At 41.8% G+C, this 19,723-nt stretch overlaps 2 protein-coding genes and 1 long non-coding RNA gene across 11 annotated transcripts; 2 read left to right on the forward strand and 1 right to left on the reverse strand.

Annotated features, from left to right (window-relative positions):
* The first annotated feature begins 92 nt into the window (after positions 1-92).
* LOC106569354 (uncharacterized) lies at positions 93-5,591 on the forward strand. 4 transcript variants are annotated; one of them, XR_001320483.2, is made up of 4 exons: positions 93-675; positions 3,506-3,729; positions 4,269-4,394; positions 4,584-5,591. It is a non-coding gene; the product is annotated as an uncharacterized lncRNA (long non-coding RNA). The 4 variants fall into 4 exon arrangements; XR_006758799.1 differs by having other exon boundaries at positions 93-3,729; XR_001320482.2 differs by having other exon boundaries at positions 3,506-4,394.
* Positions 5,592-5,903: 312 nt separating this feature from the next.
* On the reverse strand, positions 5,904-7,990 carry LOC106569304 (leucine rich adaptor protein 1). The gene is made up of 2 exons (XM_014140517.2): positions 7,376-7,990; positions 5,904-6,963 (listed from the first exon to the last, which is right to left on the reverse strand). The coding sequence occupies exons 1-2, from the start codon at positions 7,580-7,582 to the stop codon at positions 6,439-6,441; spliced, it is 732 nt and encodes a 243-aa protein (XP_013995992.1). The 5' UTR covers positions 7,583-7,990; the 3' UTR covers positions 5,904-6,438.
* LOC106569303 (lymphocyte expansion molecule) lies at positions 7,877-19,170 on the forward strand. 6 transcript variants are annotated; one of them, XM_014140509.2, is made up of 12 exons: positions 7,877-7,976; positions 8,667-8,754; positions 8,993-9,154; positions 9,547-9,666; positions 9,928-10,071; positions 11,802-11,945; positions 12,383-12,556; positions 12,791-12,922; positions 13,066-13,211; positions 14,947-15,041; positions 17,761-17,889; positions 18,060-19,168. In XM_014140509.2, exons 1-11 carry the CDS (start codon positions 7,957-7,959, stop codon positions 17,805-17,807), a joined length of 1,272 nt encoding a protein of 423 aa, XP_013995984.1. In that variant the 5' UTR covers positions 7,877-7,956; the 3' UTR covers positions 17,808-17,889; positions 18,060-19,168. The 6 variants fall into 6 exon arrangements, with proteins under 6 accessions (XP_013995984.1, XP_013995988.1, XP_045550185.1 ...); XM_014140513.2 differs by lacking the exon at positions 7,877-7,976 and adding an exon at positions 7,982-8,069; XM_045694229.1 differs by lacking the exon at positions 7,877-7,976 and adding an exon at positions 8,365-8,506 and having other exon boundaries at positions 12,794-12,922; positions 18,060-19,170.
* Positions 19,171-19,723: the final 553 nt, after the last annotated feature.

A 19,723-nucleotide genomic window follows, 5' to 3' on the forward strand; every position in this document is an offset into this window, starting at 1 on the left:
GGCCAGCAGTGAACAGGAACTATCTCTGTCAGAGTATTTAATGAAGAATTTATGTCACTTTCAGTTCTCTGTTTGCCCTGCGAGGTGTTACAGTGAACCCGTATATACGAAGATTGCATTTACCATTTATTCTGCTTGACTAATTCTATTAATAAACAGCTGAAAATATATTCAGTAGCCTAGTGTTACATTTTGTTCTGATACCAGAATTGAATTGACGCAGCCCTAACAGGTGAAAGTCGAAAACATCAATGCCGAGGGTGGATTCGAGAGACTGTATGTTACACCTGTCCTCTTTGCCTTGCGATTCAACGTTAAATTTGAAAAATAACGTGGTACTTAACAACATAATTGAAAAGTACCACAGTAAACGTGCAAGCGGTGTCGACTGCACTGTCTGCAAAGGTGAGCAGAGGATGTTCGCAGAAAAGAGTTGTCAGCTGCGAAGAGTCATATTGCACCGTCCACATCATACCACACTTAGAACGCTGTACTGCGCCAACACGTTCTGGTGAGCCCGATGGGCGACACTGGCAGACTCTGCAAAGAGCACGGGAAGTTTACTGCGAGACAGACCAGACCCCCCTGTGTGCCTACTGCACGCTACCTGCCGAGGCCAAGCACACGGATGGGCACAACGTCGTGAAACTGGAAGATGCGCTGGATACTTTAAGGGTGAGGTGGTGTCTCATATTTTCATTTTGGTCACTTGTGCATTCATGGAAGATACTTTGAGTTTGTGCTATTTTTCATCGTTTAAGTTATATGGTGATTGGAATCTAAACTTTCATAGTATTTCCACATAGTATTTCCACAACAACCGGCAACAGTTCTCTTTCAATCACCCACGTGGGTAAAACCAATGAGGAGATGGCACGTGGTACTTCTATAAACCAATGAGGAGATGGGAGAGGCAGGACTTGCAGCGTGATCTGTGTCAGAAATAGGAATGACTTCTATTTTAGCCCTTGGCAACGCAGACTCTCGTTGGAGCACGCGATCAGTGTGGGTGCAATAGCTGAGGCTGACGACGCCACTCGTGTCATGTGCGTTGCAAAATGATTTTAGAAATCTATGTTATTCAATTATTGCACTCACACTGCTCAAAGCATCTGCATAGCCAGGCTCTAAAATAGAACTTGGTTCTATTTGTGATGCTTGACGCACTGCAAGTCCTGCCTCTCCAATCTCCTCATTGGGTGACTGAAAGATGAACTGAGGTCCACACTCCAGTCCAGTTGGAGGTGGTAATGAACCTTAAAGTTCTTTGCCAACTGCCATATGAAGTCCAAAAAAGAAGCGGTAGAGATTACTAGAAACCACCTCGGTTTACCCTTTTATCTGTGTATTAATTGTCGAAGTAGAAGACCTTGTGCAGTTCAAGTAAAATAACAACCCAATGTTCATATACCAGGACAAATTAGCTTGCAATAGCAAGGTAGCTAAATTGCCATAATTGTTTGCTTTTTAACCTGTCCCCAAATTAATATAGGTGGTTCTGATTTTTCAACCTGCGTGTCTTGATTGTGTCTGGTGTGTGTGGACAAAATCAACGTGTGTGTGTGTGTGTGTGTGTGTGAGCGGTCTGGTCAGCATGTTACTGTGCATTATTTTCAATTGTGGTTTTGTCACATCTTTTTTTTCTACCCGTATCTCCTTTACATACAATTATTAACTATGCTCTTCCCTGATGTTTTCCCAAACTTTACAATGCCTCTGATGCTTTTCACTCATGTTGTGGTGCAAATATTTGTTTTACTCCTTCCCATATTCAAGTCATTTACCATGTTTTCCTTTTTAGCCTCATGAACATAACTTGGTTGCAGTTTGTATCTGTGCTAGAATTGTTAAAGTCCATAAAATATATCAGTATTGTCGATATTGCATAGGAAAATAACAGATAGGTATTGGCCCAGAATTTATGAATCCCTAACTTGAAAGTGTAAAAAAGACTATGTACACTGAACAAATATATAAATGCAAAAACAGTTCATATGAGGAAATCTGTCAATTGACCTGTATTAGGCCCTAATCTATGGATTTCACATGACGGAATAGATATGCATCTGTTGGTCACAGATACCTTAAATAAAAGGTAGGGGTGTGGATCAGAAAACCAGTCCGTATCTGGTGTGACCACCATTTACCTCTTTTGCGTCGAGTTGACCAGGCTGTTGATTGTGGCATGTTGTCCCACTAATTTTCAATGGGTGATGTGACAGGTGAGTATGTCGGCCATGGAAGAACATGGACACAGCATCCAGGAATTCTGTACAGATCCTTGCGACATGGCGCTGTGCATTATCATACGATAAAATGCAATTGTGTTTGTTGGCCATAGCTTATGCTTGCCCATAATAACCCTACCACCATGGGGCACTTTGTTCACAACGCTGACATCAGCACGACACCATATATGCTGTCAGTTGAAATCGGGATTCATCCATGAAGAGCACACTTCTCCAGCGTGCCAGTGGCCATCGAAGGTGAGTGTTTGCCCACTGAAGTCGGTTACGACGCTGAACTGCAGTCAGGTCAAGACCCTGGTGAGTACAACAAGCATGCAGATGCGCTTCCCTGAGACTGTTTCTGACAGTTTGTGCAGAAATGCTTCAGTTGTTCAGTTTCATAAACTGGCTGGTCTCAGATGATCCCCTAGGTTAAGAAGCTGGATGTGGGTGGCTGGTGTGGTTACATGTGGTCTGTGGTTGAGGCCATTTGGACGTACTGACGTTCTCTAAAAGATAATGTTGGACGTGGTTTTTGGTAGAGAAACAAACATTAAATTCTCTGGCAACGGCTCTGGTGGTCATTCCTGCAGTCAGAAAGACCATTGCACGCTCCCTCAACTTGAAACATCTGTGGCATTGTGTTATGACAGAACTGCACATTTGATTGTCCTCAGTGCAAGGTGCACCTGTACTGATCAGGCTGTTGAATCCGCTTCATATGCCACACCTGTCAGGTGTATGGATTACCTTGGCAAAGGAGAAATGCTTACTAAGAGGGATGTGAACCAATTGTTTACAATCTTTGCGAAATAAGCTTTTTTTGCATATGGAACATTTCTGTGACCTTTTTATTTCCGCTCATGAAACATGGGAACGGCAATTTAGTTTTATTTTTTAACTGCTCGCAAATTGCTTTTGGTGAACAAATCAGTCTGAAAATGTTTCAATCTGTGCTGTACTCTGTTGAACTTTTGAAATCCTGACATAGCCCTCGAGTCAAGATTATTGCTCACCCTTGTTCTGTGGCAACGCAAATACCTTTTTAGTAGTGAGGGGCATTTGAATGATTCTTCTTTCACCTAGTAGAGCTGGTTCCGAACAGCTTTGTTCAGTAGCCATGATTGTTAAATAGACATGGGCGGGGGCCTAAGACTGGCTTCTGCCTGGGGCCTCCGCCTGGGGCCTCCAAGTCAATAACTCCGCCCCGGTGTGAATGCAGCATTTGTCTGGTTTAACCAGGCTACACTTCTGACGGGCACCCATTTTCATAACAGGCCAGTCTGGAGAGGCAGCAAAGTGAGTGCACAGCCTTCCTGTGCAGAATCAAGCTGTTCCTGGAGTTTGAGGAGCAGGCGTGGCAGAAGAGATTCTCTGTGGACATGGTGCAGGAAAGGGAAGCAGCGGACAGGGGAGCTGATGAGGCTGCAGGACAGGCTGACAGGCACAGAACACCCTGCTGAAGACTCAGACCATCAGAGACCCCCTGGTGCTGCTCCAGGTAGAGCAAAAGCATGATTAGGGCATAATAAAAAATGTATATTAAAAGAAAGACTGAACGCTGACGTGAAACAATGGTGAGCACAGCATTGTCTGGTTTGTCCAGGCTAGGAGTGTACTGGGACGTAAGTCTAAATGAGAGTTGAAATTCGGCACCACAAAAAACAAAAACAGAAGGCAGCGCACCCAGTGCCGCTTATGCTAATAATCAATTCATTAAGCGTATGGCTACGTTTCATAATGATTTATTTTAACTGTTCGATTTCATTTCATTAAACGGCTCTTGAAGAATGAGTGGTAAGTTTAAATTATTTTTATGACTGCATTATAGCTGAAGACACCACCCACAATTCCCTCAAAGTAGAATAATTAAATGTCATGCCTTTTTCTTTTTTTAAATGACCCAGCACCACAGTATTTATTTGACACATTTCTTTACAAGTATGTAAATAATTGCTGCAAGAGACTGTACATATGCTACACATTATGTTCATCTCGCTAAATTCTGAACTTCAGTGATCTTAAATTTCCCCGTTGCAGGGCAGACCTGCTTCAAAGGGACGTTTGTTCCCGTCAGATGAAGATCAGTAATTGGAGTGGAACCAAACTTGTGGCTTCATCTAGAATCACCCCCCCTATTCCAGACTCTCCAGAAAACATTTCAAGGTGAAGAGCAGTTAACACAAGTTAAAATATATATAATTATTAGACTGATTGGTTCAATATTCAGCTATCTGAGCATTCACACAACTATAGTACATTAGAAGCCTATTGTGTTTTTGGCCAGCTAATTGTTCCTGTCAGCCATTTTAAAGTGAAGTTTTGGCTCGTATCTCTAATATTATGTATCTGTAGGAGATGTCATTTTCTTTGCTGAATTAAGTGCCCACCCCAAACTGAAGTTGGACTCTGGCTCTGTGTGGGTGACTGAGGAGGACCAGCGACATGAGGAACCATGTTACCTGGATCGGCCTTACTGTGTGATGGGAGTCATTATCTCCTCCAAGGGTGTGCACAATTGGGAGGTGGGAGTAGAGGGGCTCTTCTCTTGGGCCCTCGGTGTAGCCTTCCTTGGCCCATACCAGATAGCGGTGACCTGCAAGCTCGGCACTGATGACCAGTCTTGGAGTCTGAGTTAGAGCAAGCAGCAGTTCTCTGCCCAGCATGACTGGCTGGCATTTACGTTCCATGCACCGGACTCCAACCCACCCAGACGGAGCGGGGTCTTTCTGGGTGTGGACAGTGGAATCCTGAGCTTCTACGATGCAGTGAGGATGGTGTGTCTCTACACTTTCTAATGTACGCTGGATCAGGACTCAGCCAGCCAAACTTACCTCAGACCAGCCTTCTGCCCTAGGCTGAAGGAGGACGACCAGCCACTGTCGACTAGGCCGATGAGGGTGCTGCGACCAGTCTCAAACTTTTAGGCACTACAACCAACGGCATCCTTCACACTAATAGTTGCACTAGCAGCTAGCTAACATACTTTTCTTCTTGTTCCAAATGCTTGGTTTGAACCACTCACCATTGATTGTTTGAAATGAAGTAAATATGGAGAATCTGTTTTTGTAAAGCCGCTCAAACTGTTACACAGCTTAAAATGACGCTACAGTTTGGCAAAATCCCAAAATGTAGTAAGTTGTCTGAGCCTTTGAATGTCGTAAGTGAACTAATTAGATAAATATATGCAGTGTGCATAGCATCTGAGCATCAGCAATGTATTGTGCCTTTTCCTACATGTTTCCTACCAGAATAGACTACCAAATCTACAAATGCTTATTGACAAGTGTTTAGTTTACATTTTTTGTGGTCCTCTGTTGGATTGTTCCTCTAACACGGCATTAAAATACCTTGGTCCTATTATCATTATTGTTGTGATGGCAGCATTTTACAATAGTTAAAAAATATATATATATACCGTATCTGGGATTTACTTCCTGGTTCTGGTCGCAGTCCTATAATTGTTAAACAGCAGTAGGTTACTGCTATCTCCTGACATAGCTGGCATTCTCACACATCATCAGCCCATCAAGCTGCTGGACAATGTCTGGCTCACCAACTTCCAACGGACAGGAACAGGGCACACAAAGGTCTGAGCACTATCTTGAGGTTAACTAATGATATGCATTAAAAGTGCAGCTGGAGACAGTATGGTTGGGCAAAAAAATTGTCAAATTGAGCAGCATCATTATCTTTTTTATTCAACAGAATAATCTGAGTAACACATTTGCATCCAAAAGATTCTTCATTATACTATCACACTGGAGTTGTGATGGGCTTTATGGCATTTCAAAAGGAAGAGATTTCACTTTTAGAAGTCAAATGTCTGCATCCATTTATGACATGTCATAACAATCAATGCATTTTCTGCTGAGCCCTCTACATAAGCTTTCTCTAGCAAAACAAGTGATAGTGAGAACATGATTGACATCGATCTGATTTACATCTTGTTGACAGTGGCAACGGTGACTCATTGAAAAGCCAAGGGCAACAACTGACAAACCAAAGTAGCTAAATGAAAATGAGTACGGCTTCATTTTGCTCCTCTAGAGAACAATGCTACTAGCATTCATCATCCAGTCCACCATGGACACGTTAATGTCAATTTAAATGTCACTTCATGTCCAACTGGCACCATTGCATCTAAGTTTGGTAGGTGAAGAGGGAAGGTTTCATGTCATAAAGCATCTTTTGAATGGCGCTTATAACGTCAGAGAAACGTCACATCGTCTTGAGACTCCACCCAGCACCACTGAGTGTCATACCCCAACAGAACCTCACAACTGGGAATGGTCTGTTCCTCCACCCCCACGATGTCACCATCCGAGGCCCCTTGTCTCTCCTCTGGGAGACCACAGTGCGGTGTCCCAGTTTCTCCTGTCCTCTCAGGAGGGCTAACAACGCCCTCTAGTGTCAACCCTGTGTCATTACAAGAAAAGGCATTGGTGAGGATATGGAAGTAGCTGTACCCAGAGATGCTATCTGGTACTTTCAGCTCTTCTGGTTCTTCATTGGCATCATTTAGAGGACTCCGCCAGCTAGTTAGGGCCAGACTCAGGCCCTCTCTGCAAGGGGACAAGCCAGACCCAGGCCCCTCAGCCAGGCTACACTGGCTGCTTGTCAGGCTGCTGGCCAGCGTGCCACGCTCCTCCAGCAGCCAGCGCACAGCCTCCATGGCCTCATGCACCGTCACCAGCTGGTGCAGGATCCGCACATCTGCAGCACGCAGACAGCCCTGTGGGAGGAGGGTGGGGAGGGAATGTGAGATGACAGTAGTGAGCAGAGGAATTTAGACTTAAAATGTTTTGAATGGAATGAGGGGCCTCAGCTGGGTGTGGTGATAGACCTGTCAATGACTGTCATTAATAATGGTGAAGTGGTTGTACTGTCATTAATAATGGTGAAGTGGTTGTACTGTCATTAATAATGGTGAAGTGGTTGTACTGTCATTAATAATGGTGAAGTGGTTGTCACTAATGCCAGCCAAACATGGTCTGGTGGGAGAGTTCTATACAGCATTTGTATAGCTTTGAAAAATAAACCCAGTCATAGAACAACTGAACAGAATAAATGAATGCACACACACAGTTTGTATAATCAAATCGTACAGAACTATTCAAAATTGCATTCTGCAAAGGAATCCTTACCATCTCCAGCTTCAAGTTTCTGATCTTGTCCGTCAGACTGTCGCTGGTGCGGTTGTCTGTCCCCTCCGGACGATTGGAACTCCACTCAGCACCGAGCGAAGCATTCCCCTGCATCCACCTCAACAGGCTCTCCGGAGTTTTCATCCCAATTTTATTTTCCAGCTCTTTCAAATCTGGAAATGAGTCGTACACACTCTCTTCTTCCATAATCAAATATTATGAAATCCTATTTCAATATAGAATTGTTAGAGAACTTTAGGGGTAGCTTACGCGCAACGATCCAAGCAAACAGTATATTGGAAATCAGCCCTGACAAATTACCTGTGACACAAAACATGTTAGCTTGCCCGCAGGCATAGTCAACTTGAAAAAAAGACCTCACGTGCGCATTGTGTTCCTGAACGCTCCATAATGAACTGGGATTCCATTGAGAGACTGGAGCAAACTTTTCCACTGACGGGTTTCATAAACAGCGTGAGCCATTGCAAAAACTTGAGAAATAACTGGATGCGTCGATAGCTTAATTAATTATTCTCAAAGGCCGTCGATATTGTTACGCAATCACTGTCAGAGACGGACAGATGTGGAGAGCCAACAACAGGTAACCTAATATGTGTCGAGGTAATGCCACTCGTAGACAGCTAGACGTGGGTCCACCCAGGAATGTAATTTAAGTGAATATGAACTGCAGTCGGTAAGTAGCCTATCCGTGCTCAATTGAGAGATAGTGGCCACCTGCAGAATATGCGAGCATGTGTAAAATACGTTTTGATACTTAAATAGCCATTTCATACGATTTTTTTTCTTCCGATTGTTAGATTTATTTATTTAATTTACTTATTTACATGTCTTATTTACATTACATTTTATTTAATTTACATGTCTAGTATAGCCAACTATAATAAAACAATTGACAAGCTTATGCTGGCTTACATTATGGATCCAGATAACGACTTAATTACATGTCACATGACGTCAGAGTTGGCACTGACGTCACTTCTGGGACAGGTAAAGAATAGCCAGCCATCTGACATATGCTGTAATTGATTGGGATATGCCTGGGAATAGGTTATGATCAAAGATGAGCAACAAAAAGTTCACAGGGGCTCCATTTGGAACACAGTCTGCAAGGTTCTTTGTTTCTAATATGTCCATGAAATGACTCCTATGAAACATGACAATCAATAATGATTGTAAACATCTCTTGTAAATATCGATCATAGCATTGTAGGTCTACAGCATCAAATAAATAACAATCATAAACTCTTTCAATCTTCTTTTTCTCAATAAGGTTTGATGTTTCAGGAGTCTACCCATCCAAAAAGAAGATTGGCACGTTCACAGAAATCAACCACTGCAAGAGACTGATAAATGACTTGGTAAATAAAAGCACATTACAGTATCTCATTCGATTTGATGTGATTTTCAAAACAATTTACTTGTTAGATACAGTATGTGTCAAGGCTTTGCATGACTCTCCTCCTAAATGTGTGTGTGTGCAATGCATGTGTTGAGCTGAACTAATAAACTACAGCTGAAATAATAAAGTTATATTTTATTTTCTATTCAATTCTATTTTATCCCACTCCTGTTTGTGTATCTCTCTGTCTGTGTCAGGAGCGTAACCTGGGTCCAGGTCGGTATGAGGTGGACACAGGGGACTTCAGCCCCCAGGTAGTCCAGAGCAGGGCCAGGGGACCAGGGTGGAAGAGGGGGCAGGAGATGGCCCAGATGCCCCACCTGCTGTATAGAGACACATGGTTGACCAACCGCCTCCTGGTGAGGGAGCAGCATCGATCATAATGATGATGACTTGTATCCGTTAGGAAATTATTTCTGTCTCATACAGCATCTATCACTTCACAACATCACAGAACCGACACTGAAATATACCCTGTTATTTTTGTTTGGTCTGTCATGTTGTCCTATATAGACGCATTGATGCTTCTGTAATGAGGGCAACAGTTTAGGGACTTTTCAGCTCCAGTCCAAGCCAGTATGAAGGCTAATTATATTTTGATTCTGTACACAAATGTAGCTGTGTGAAATTAATATTACCACCAAACAATCAATGGAATGTGTTATGAAATGTAATCTAAACTGATGAAACATAATAATTATATTGGTGGAAGGTTCCAGTGTAACTAATGCTAAGCTGTTCGACAACCTAGACAAGCAGGGTAGGCCCAGGGAGGTATGACATCCAGGACTTCACAGAGCTCTGGAAGAAGCCGTACAGTGTGAGAGGAGTGTGTGACAGCAGGGAGGAGAGGTTTAAAGACTTCATGAAGGTAATGCAGTAACCCGTCACTAGAGGGAGACAAATACTCACATACCGATACTCACATACAAGTAAGTCACTGTGGTAAAACATTGGTCAAGTGCTTTACAGTAACCCAGCCTAGACTACTAAGGAGCGAGCAGCAGCACAGTGGCATGGAAAAAATCCCTAGAAGGAAGAAATCTTTAGAGGAACCGGTTTCCTTTTTCTCCACTGAGTAGAAGATAATTGATTAATGGTATTATTGTAATTTTTCCGTGTCATGTGACAGAAGCAAAGTACTCCAGGCCCAGGGGCTTATGGGAAGGGGGGCATCCCGTCTGGGCTGCTGGATGAGAGGAGGAGGAAGCCGATTGGCTCCTGTCCCATGATGGACTTCAGTGCTGGAGTGGAACGCTTCCCAGAGCTCATAGTGGTGAGTTAGTAGTCCTTAAATGTGAATGTGATTTTTTGCTGTGTATATATTGGAGAAAAGATCAGATGTATCAGATATGCCAATACAGTTGAAGTCGGAAGTTTACATACACCTTAGCCAAATACATTTAAACTCAGTTTTTCACAATTCTTGACATTTAATCCTAGTAAAAAGTCCCTGTCTTAGGTCAGTTAGGATCACCACTTTATTTTAAGAATGTGAAATGTTATAATAATAGTAGAGAGAATGATTTATTTCAGATTTTATTTCTTTCATCACATTCCCAGTGGGTCAAAAGTTTACATACACTCAATTAGTATTTGGTAGCATTGCCTTTAAATTGTTTAACTTGGGTCAAACTTTTCGGGTAGCCTTCCACAAGCTTCCCACAATAAGTTGGGTGAATTTTGGCCCATTCCTCCTGACAGAGCTGGTGTAACTGAGTCAGTTTTGTAGGCCTCCTTACTCGCACACGCTTTTTCAGTTCTGCCCACAAATTTTCTATAGGATTGAGGTCATGGCTTTGTTTTTTAATACCTACTCCAATACCTTGACTTTGTTGTCCTTAAGCCATTTTGCCACAACTTTGTAATTATGCTTGGGGCATTGTCCATTTGGAAGACCCATTTGCGACCAAGCTTTAACTTCCTGACTGATGTCTTGAGATGTTGCTTCAATATATCCACATCATTTTCCTGCCTCATGATGCCATCTATTTTGTGAAGTGCACCAGTCCCTCCTACAGCAAAGCACCCCCACAACATGATGCTGCCACCCCCGTGCTTCACGGTTGGGATGGTGTTCTTCGGCTTGCAAGCCTCCCCCTTTTTCCTCCAAACATAATGATGGTCATTATGGCCAAACAGTTCTATTTGTGTTTCATCAGACCAGAGGACATTTCTCCAAAAAGTACAATCTTTGTCCCTTTGTGTAGTTGCAGCATCTTCACAAGGTCCTTTGCTGTTGTTCTGGGATTGATTTGCACTTTTCGCACCGAAGTATGTTCATCTCTAGGAGACAAAACGTGTCTCCTTCCTGAGCGGTATGAGGGCTGCGTTTTCCCATGGTGTTTATACTTGCGTACTATTGTTGGTACAGATGAACGTGGTACCTTCAGACGTTTGGAAATTGCTCCCAAGGATGAACCAGACTTGTGGAGGTCTACAATTGTTTTTCTGAGTTCTTGGCTGATTTCTTTTGATTTTCCCATGATGTCAAGCAAAGGCACTGAGTTTGAATGTAGGTCTTGAGATACATCCACTGGTACACCTCCAATTGACTCAAATGATGTCAATTAGCCCATCAGAAGCTTCTAAAGCCATGATATCATTTTCTGGAATTTTCCAAGCTGTTCAAAGGCACAGTCAACTTAATGTATGTAAACTTCTGACCCACTGGAATTGTGATACAGTGAAATAATCTGTCTGTAAACAATTGTTGAAAAAAATACTTGTATCATGCACAAAGTAGATGTCCTAACCGACTTGCCAAAACTATATTTTGTTAACAAGAAATTTATGGAGTGGTTGAAAACGAGTTTTAATGACTCCAACCTAAGTGTTTGTAAACTTCCAACTTGAACTGTATAGGGGAAACGGAATATATGAATGAAAGAACAAGGTTTATTGGGGGAATAAGGGAGACATTTAGTTTTTCACCAGCAGCAACACAGACAGAGACAACACAGACAGATGCTTATGGGTGTTTGATGTTTCCTTCTCTGTGTTCAGGACTCTGGTCTGTGTCCTGGTACCTACAACTTACCGACCTTCACTGAGGTGCTCCTCAGTCGCCACATCAGCAAACGAGGACCCTACGACCTCTTCACTGGCCGACGAGACAAGCCAATCACCTGTGGATATTTTGCTGCCCCGGTAACTAGGCCCTTCAATTAGATTTGATCTCAATTAGAATAACCTGCATAAAAGGTTAAATAAAAAATATATATTTATGAACAATTATAAGAATTACGTATTCAAAAGGGTGAAGGGAGCGCCATTGATTGTTGTTAAGAGAGCTGTTAAAGTGCATGTAGAGGAATTGGAGAATTGATATCTCATGGTATGTCATCATGATCCTCTGTGAAGATTGATAATTGATCCATTCCATCGTGAACTCATTAAGTTATCATTTTTCGTACTACATTATGTTTCATCATTTTCGTTCCATTGTGATAAGCAGTTGAAAAGGAAACTACATGTTTGATGTGTATTTCAACCTAAAACCCTGCTTGAATGTTGCTTGCCTTGAGGACATCCCTTCACATGCTATTTCTGAATAATTAGGTTATTTTGCCTCCTTCCTGCCCTAGAAAAAAGCCAATCTTAATCTGGCTACGGTCGCCAAGCCAGCAAAGGTCTTATGTGAGGATATTCTGCGACCAGAGAAAAGACACCACGGCAAGTTTGGCACCTTAGACCAATACCCTTCCCTCCCTACAGAACGCATCTACCTGGGTTCCCTGCCCCAGTACCCACGGCCAGCGGTCAGTACAGCCCTGTCATAGTCTACTCAGTCCACAATGTAAACACATTGATATAGCATATTGTAGACTAACGTAGTTAAAATATCAAGTAGCTAACAAGTGATCATATCCATGCAATTAGAGTAATATTCAGAATATGTTCCTGCTCTTTTAGCAGCATGGATGTAGTAATCAGATGTAGTTAGCTGGTTCGCCTCCAGTCTTATACCTCAAACTCACATCAAACAAAAACAGCAGAGACACTCTGGTCATGGATTCTATGAAGATGTTTGTCTGCCCAAAGTGGAGAACCGCAACCCTCCTCCCTTCCTCTCCTCCTCTCCTCGTATCACCCTGAGGGCCGAGAGGCTGATGCAGGGGAACTATGTGAGTGATGTTAACATCATCAATCTTCATCTTCATCTTGCTTTTACTTTTCTTTTTCTTATACGGACCAAATAGACCTGTTTTAAGTTGAGGAAATACCTTAAATCTTATCTTGACACCCAACTTCTCTTCACCTCAACCAGACCACAGTGGGAGTGGGACGTTACAACCTGGCTAAGAAGCAAACGAGGAAAACTCTGAAGAAAAACGTTAACGCTGGCTATCGCTACATCTTCAAGTCCCGTATGCCCAGATATCTACATGACCTGCACAAGGACATCTTCAACCAGTAAGATCAACCTTTCTTCTGAGGGCTTAGTTTTACGTTGTGGCTGGCAAGAGGTTAGTTAATACAGATGTGTATTATTTATGAAACTCAGATACATTCACAACATCATTTATAGCTTAAGTTCACATCAGCTTAGTAACAATGTGATGGGAAAGCTACAGTAATACAGTGCCTTCAGAAAGTATTCACACCCCTTGACTTTTTCCACATTTTAAATTAACATTTTGTGTCACTGGCCTACACGCAATACCCCATAATGTCAAAGTGGAATGAAAAGCTGAAATGTCTAGAGTCAATAAATATTTAAGCCCTTTTTTATGGCAATCTTAAATTCAAGAGTAACTTGGCTTAACAAGTCACATAAGTTGCATGGACTCACTCTGTGTGCAATAATAGTGGTTAATATGATTTTTGAATGACTACCTCATCTCGGTACCCAACACATACAATTATCTGTACGGTTCCTCAGTCGAGCAGTGAATTTCAAACACAGATTGAACCACAAAGACCAGGTAGGTTTTCCAATGCCTCGCAAAGAAGGGCACCTATTGGTAGATGGGGAAAAAAAAAGATCCCTTTGAGCATGGTGAAGTTATTAATTACACTTTGGATGGTGTATCAATACATCTAGTCACTACAAAGATACAGGCGTTCCTTCCTAACTCAGTTACCGGAGAGGAAGAAAACCGCTCAGGGATTTCACCATGAGGCCAATGGTGACTTTAAAACAGTTACAGAGTTTAATGGCTGTGATAAGAGAAAACTGAGGATGGATCAACAACATTGTAGTTACTCCACAATACTAACCTACATGACAGAGTGAAAATATGGAAGCCTGTACAGAATAAAAATATTCCAAAACATTTTGCAAATGTGGCAAATAAATGAATTTTATGTCCTGAATACAAAGCGTTATGTTTGGGGAAAATCCAACACAACACAGAGTACCACTCTTCATATTTTCAAGCATGGTGGTGGCTGCATCATGTTATGGATATGCAAAATCCTAGAGGAAAACCTGTTTCAGTCAGCTTTCAAACAGACAGTGGGAGACAAATTCACCTTTCTACAGGACAATAACCTAAAAAACAAGGCCAAATATACATTGGAGTTGTTTACCAAGACGACAATGTTCCTGAATGGCCTAGTTACAGTTTTGACTTAAATCAGCTTGAAAATCTATGGCAAGACTTGAAAATGGCTGTCTAGCAATGACCAACAACCAAATTGACTAAATAATATGCAAATATTGTACAATCCAGGTGTGCAAAAGCTCTTAGAGACTTACGCAGAAAGACTCACAGCTGTAATCACTGCCAAATGTGATTCTAACATGTATTGACTCAGCGGTGTGAATAAATGATATATTTCTGTATTTCATTTTCAATAAATTTGCTAAAAAAAATCGAAATACGTGTTTTCACTTTGTCATGATGGGGTATTGTGTGTAGATTGGTGAGAAAAAAATATATTTAATCCATTTTGAATTCAGGCTGTAACACAACAAAATGTGGAATAAGGGGGTATGAATACTTTCTGTGAATAGTCTTATTGGAGTTATACACACCAAAATAGGCAATGTAATGTAACATAGTTATGGATCTCTCTCATCAAAGTATTATAACTTTTTATACTTATTTGTTGACCTTTGGATCACAGATCATACCACACTCGACATCATCTGTGACCAGTAGACCCATGCTGACACATGTTAAATCCCAATTTGATTTTCCAGGGAGAGGCTGAAACCCATCAACATTCCCCCACATAGGATGCCCTACTATCAGTCGCCAGATGAGGTTTCGGCCGTTGCAGCTCTACACTCCTCAGGTTGAGAAAAGACTTAAGCACCAGCTCAATCTTGAACACAACACCAACACACACACACACACACACTTTTGAGAAAATAAAATGAAAGATCCTGTGACCTGATTCAAAGTACTTCTTATGTGTGAAGAAGGTCTGTAGAGGGCAGTATTACTTCATGACCTTCCCTGCTAGGGAAACCAAGGAAATCACAGTCCAATCAGAGATAGAAGTGTTTGTACGTTTGTATTCCATGTCAAGCCTGAAATATGAAACATGTTTTGCCCTTCACTGTCAAAGTTGGCTTATAGCAGTCTCTGATTTGATATGAGGAAAACATAAGTTAGATCACTACTTGCAGTTGCACAGCAACGCGTTGACACAACATTTCCTCAAACATTGAGAGGTTAGTCAAGAGTAGAGTTAGCGAATATAAAAATGAGGTTACTAATGCCACAGGGGATAGTGAAATATTAGTCTCCAGGTGAGTGTTTTCAGGGTGGTGTCTGATGACCTGAGGGACAGCATTACATGAGGTAGGCTGTCCATTCAAATTTGGCTTTTAAAGTGTTATGTTGATTTTTTACAACTCTGGCTTCTGCCTTCCAGTTTCAGGGAAATCGTTAAATTAAACAAACAGCAGAAATGTGGTCTAGATGTGGATGTCATTGAAGGCCACCATTATAAGCAGATTAGGTTTTACTACAGCTGTCAGTGAAATTAGCTGTGATTTATTATTTATGAATCATAAAATGGGTGTGTGGGTTATTTGTGGAGTAATCCTGTTTTTCTGCCAAACCAGTTGAGGCATGAAGAATTGAAGGGCGCTGAGAAGTGGATATAAAACCACAACCAGAGAGACTCGCACCAGTAGGGAGAGGATCTGTTTGTCCTAGACCTGACTGGACCAGAGCAGGACACACACACACATCTATGTTTGTTTAAATAGAAAGAGGAGCATATATTTCAGTCTGTGTCCTGTTGAGTCCATGTTGATGCTGATGTCAAATCGTGGCGTATGGGTTTGCATGCGGCGAGTCGGGGATCAGAAAAACACTGTGTTACAAACGAAGCCACTGGGCCAGGAAGGAAATACTCCTGGGTCACATGATTTGTGGAAGTGCCTCGACTAGCAAACAAAAACCAGTTGGGTTGGGTGGGGAGCTTTATGGACTTTTATTGCACAATTACGCAAGAAAACACTCAACGAACTCAACAGGCAGTTTACTTTTCTTGAAGAAAATATAAACACTCAAGTGTTGAGGTCTCAACATATCCATGTCAGAAAATACACTATCCACAAGGAATTTGAGAATTGCTCAAATTCTCCTCAGGGGAAGTTTGGTACACAGCTTTAACTGACGGAGAATGGGAAAAGAGGGGGAAATCAGCAAAAGGAAACGCATTGTTAATAGATAGCTCAGCCTCATGCATATTTATTTCCATGGCCCAGGCCAGGACCATACAGCTGGTTTCAGTTAGGAGCCTACAGAGAGATGAAGTGATAGTAAATCTTAATGGATCGTATGTGTAGAGAGAACCTCAGATTTGTAATTGTGTTGCATTTTGGGTGTTTATGCTTTATAATACCATATTTTTTTATTTTTTTTATTTCACCTTTATTTAACCAGGTAGGCTAGTTGAGAACAAGTTCTCATTTACAACTGCGACCTGGCCAAGATAAAGCAAAGCAGTGTGACACAGACAACAACACAGAGTTACACATGGAGTAAACAATAAACAAGCCAATAACACAATAAACAAGTCAATGACACAGTAGAAAAAAGGAAAATCTATATACAGTGTGTGCAAAAGGCATGAGGAGGTAGGCAATAAATAGGCCATAGGAGCGAATAATTACAATTTAGCAGATTAACACTGGAGTGATAAATGAGCATATGATGATGTGCAAGTAGAGATACTGCTGTGCGAAAGAGCAGAAAAGTAAATAAAATAAAAACAGTATGGGAATGAGGTAGGTAGATTGGGTGGGCAATTTACAGATGGACTATGTACAGCTGCAGCGATCGGTTAGCAGCTCAGGTAGCTGATGTTTAAAGTTGGTGAGGAAAATAAAAGTCTCCAACTTCAGCGATTTTTGCAATTCGTTCCAGTCACTGGCAGCAGAGAACTGGAAGGAAAGACGGCCAAATGAGGTGTTGGCTTTGGGGATGATCAGTGAGATATACCTGCTGGAACGTGTGCTACGGGTGGGTGTTGTTATTGTGACCAGTGAGCTGAGATAAGGCGGAGCTTTACCTAGCATAGTCTTATAGATGACCTGGAGCCAGTGGGTCTGGCGACGAATATGTAGCAAGCAGTGGAGCCATAAAGAGCAGTGGAGCCAGTTGATAGACAAACAAGATAATTGAGAGGAGAATGGAGACTGAAGAAGAAGACATTGTGATACAGTGAATTATAAGTGAAATAATCTGTCTGTAAACAATTGTTGGAAAAATTACTTGTGTCATGCACAAAGTAGATGTCCTAACCAACTTGCCAAAACTATAGTTTGTTAACAAGACATTTGTGGAGTGGTTGAAAAACGAGTTTTAATGACTCCAACCAAAGTGTATGTAAATTTCTGACTTCAACTGTATAGGGGAAACGGAATATATGAATGAATGAACAAGGTTTATTGGGGGAATAAGGGGGACATTTAGTTTTTCACCAGCAGCAACACAGACAGAGACAACACAGACAGATGCTTATGGGTGTTTGATGTTTACTTCTCTGTGTTCAGGACTCTGGTCTGTGTCCTGGTACCTACAACTTACCGACCTTCACTGAGGTGCTCCTCAGTCGCCACATCAGCAAACGAGGACCCTACGACCTCTTCACTGGAGACTGAAGAAGAAGAAGACATGCACATGTAAATATTTACAGTGGATCATACACAGGAAGTACTCATGTCCTCCTGAATCTCAAACAAGACATGAGAGCAAGTGTAACATGGAAGATATTAAGCCAAGAATTACCCCAAAATTGTCATACCGTCAGCTATTTCCTACAACTTTAATGTTTGCCTTCCATCTATTCTAGAGCTTCTGATGCGATCTGATGGACATAAAGACATACATCTATAATGACCATGCTCCTGTAAAGCACCCATCATTCAGATAGATGACACCGTCAACGGATTTCTTTTGCATCAGTGTTGTTGGTTAACTAGAAGGACCGCAACCAGAGAGACGGTACGTCTGATCGGCTGCCTGATAGGGGCCACATTAAGGGCCATACATGCAGATTCTAAGCACATTAACATTCCTGAATAAATAACCCCAGGGAATGTTACTCTGGAGACATTCAACAGGATTTTCCTCTTAATGCCCAGAAGAGAATAATGAGTAGGATGGGATACCTACCAGCCCAGTCCACAGCCCCAGATTAGGAGCTAGGACCAGGGGTGAATTCCATGAGGCAAAATGTCCACAACACTGCAGATAGAAATGTAACAAATAGAGTCAACTCATGATGTCCTATTGTTCTTCACAGACAACCATATACAGTGCATTCGGAAAGTATCCACATTTTGTTACATTACAGCCTTATTCTAAAATGTGTCAAATTCTTTTTTTCCTCATCAATCTACACACCATTAACCCATAATGACAAGGGAAAATAGTTTTTTGAAATTTTGGTAAATGTATTAAAAATAAAAAACAGAAATACCTTATTTACATAAGTATTCAGACCCTTTGCTATGAGACTCGAAATTGAGCACAGGTGAATCATGTTTCCATTGATCATCCTTGAGATGTTTCTACAACTTGATTGGAATCCATCTGTGGTAAATTCAATTGTGGACTGATGAAACCAAGATTGAACTCTTTGGCCTGAATGCCAAGCATCACGTCTGGAGGAAACCTGGCACCATCCTTACGGTGAAGCATGGTGGTGGCAGCATCATGCTTTGTGGATATTTTTCAGCGGCAGGGACTGGGACACTAGTCAGGCTCGAGGGAAAGATGAACGGAGCAAAGTACAGAGAGATCCTTGATGAAAACCTGCTCCCAGAGCCCTTGGGACCTCAGAATGGTCTGAAGGTTCACCTTCCAACAGGACAACAACCCTAAGCACACAGCCAAGACAGCACAGGAGTGGTTTCGAGATTAGTCTCTGAATGTCCTTGAATGGTCCAGCCAGAGCCCGGACTTGAACCCGATCAAACATCTCTGGAGAGACCTGAAAATAGCTGTGCAGCAATAATCCCCATCCAACCTGACAGAGCTTGAGTGGATCTGCAGAGAACAATGGGAGAAACTTCCCAAATACAGGTGTGCCAAGCCTGTAGCGTCATACCCAAGAAGACTCGAGTCTGTCATCGCTCCCAACGGTGCTTCAACAAAGTACTGAGTAAAGGGTTTGAATACTTATGTAAATGTAATATTTCATTTTTTATTTTTTTTTATACGTTTGCAAACATTTCTAAAAAACTGTTTTTGCTTTGTCATTATGGGGTATTATGTGTAGATTGATGAGGAAACTTAACAAAATGTGGAAAAAGTCAAGGGGTCTGAATACTTTCCGAATGCACTCTATGTTCTACACAACACATCTGAATGTTCTGTAACATTGCACTCTCCTGAACAGGCCCCATGTCTCTCAGAGCTGCATGCCACAGCCAGGACCAGCCAGATGGTTCTCTCTCTCTTGCATTTTGGACTCTGGATAAACATTGTTAGCTAATCACCATGATATAGCAG

The sequence above is a fragment of the Salmo salar genome, chromosome ssa14 (genome assembly GCF_905237065.1).
Source record: "Salmo salar chromosome ssa14, Ssal_v3.1, whole genome shotgun sequence".
Classification (NCBI taxonomy): domain Eukaryota; kingdom Metazoa; phylum Chordata; class Actinopteri; order Salmoniformes; family Salmonidae; genus Salmo; species Salmo salar.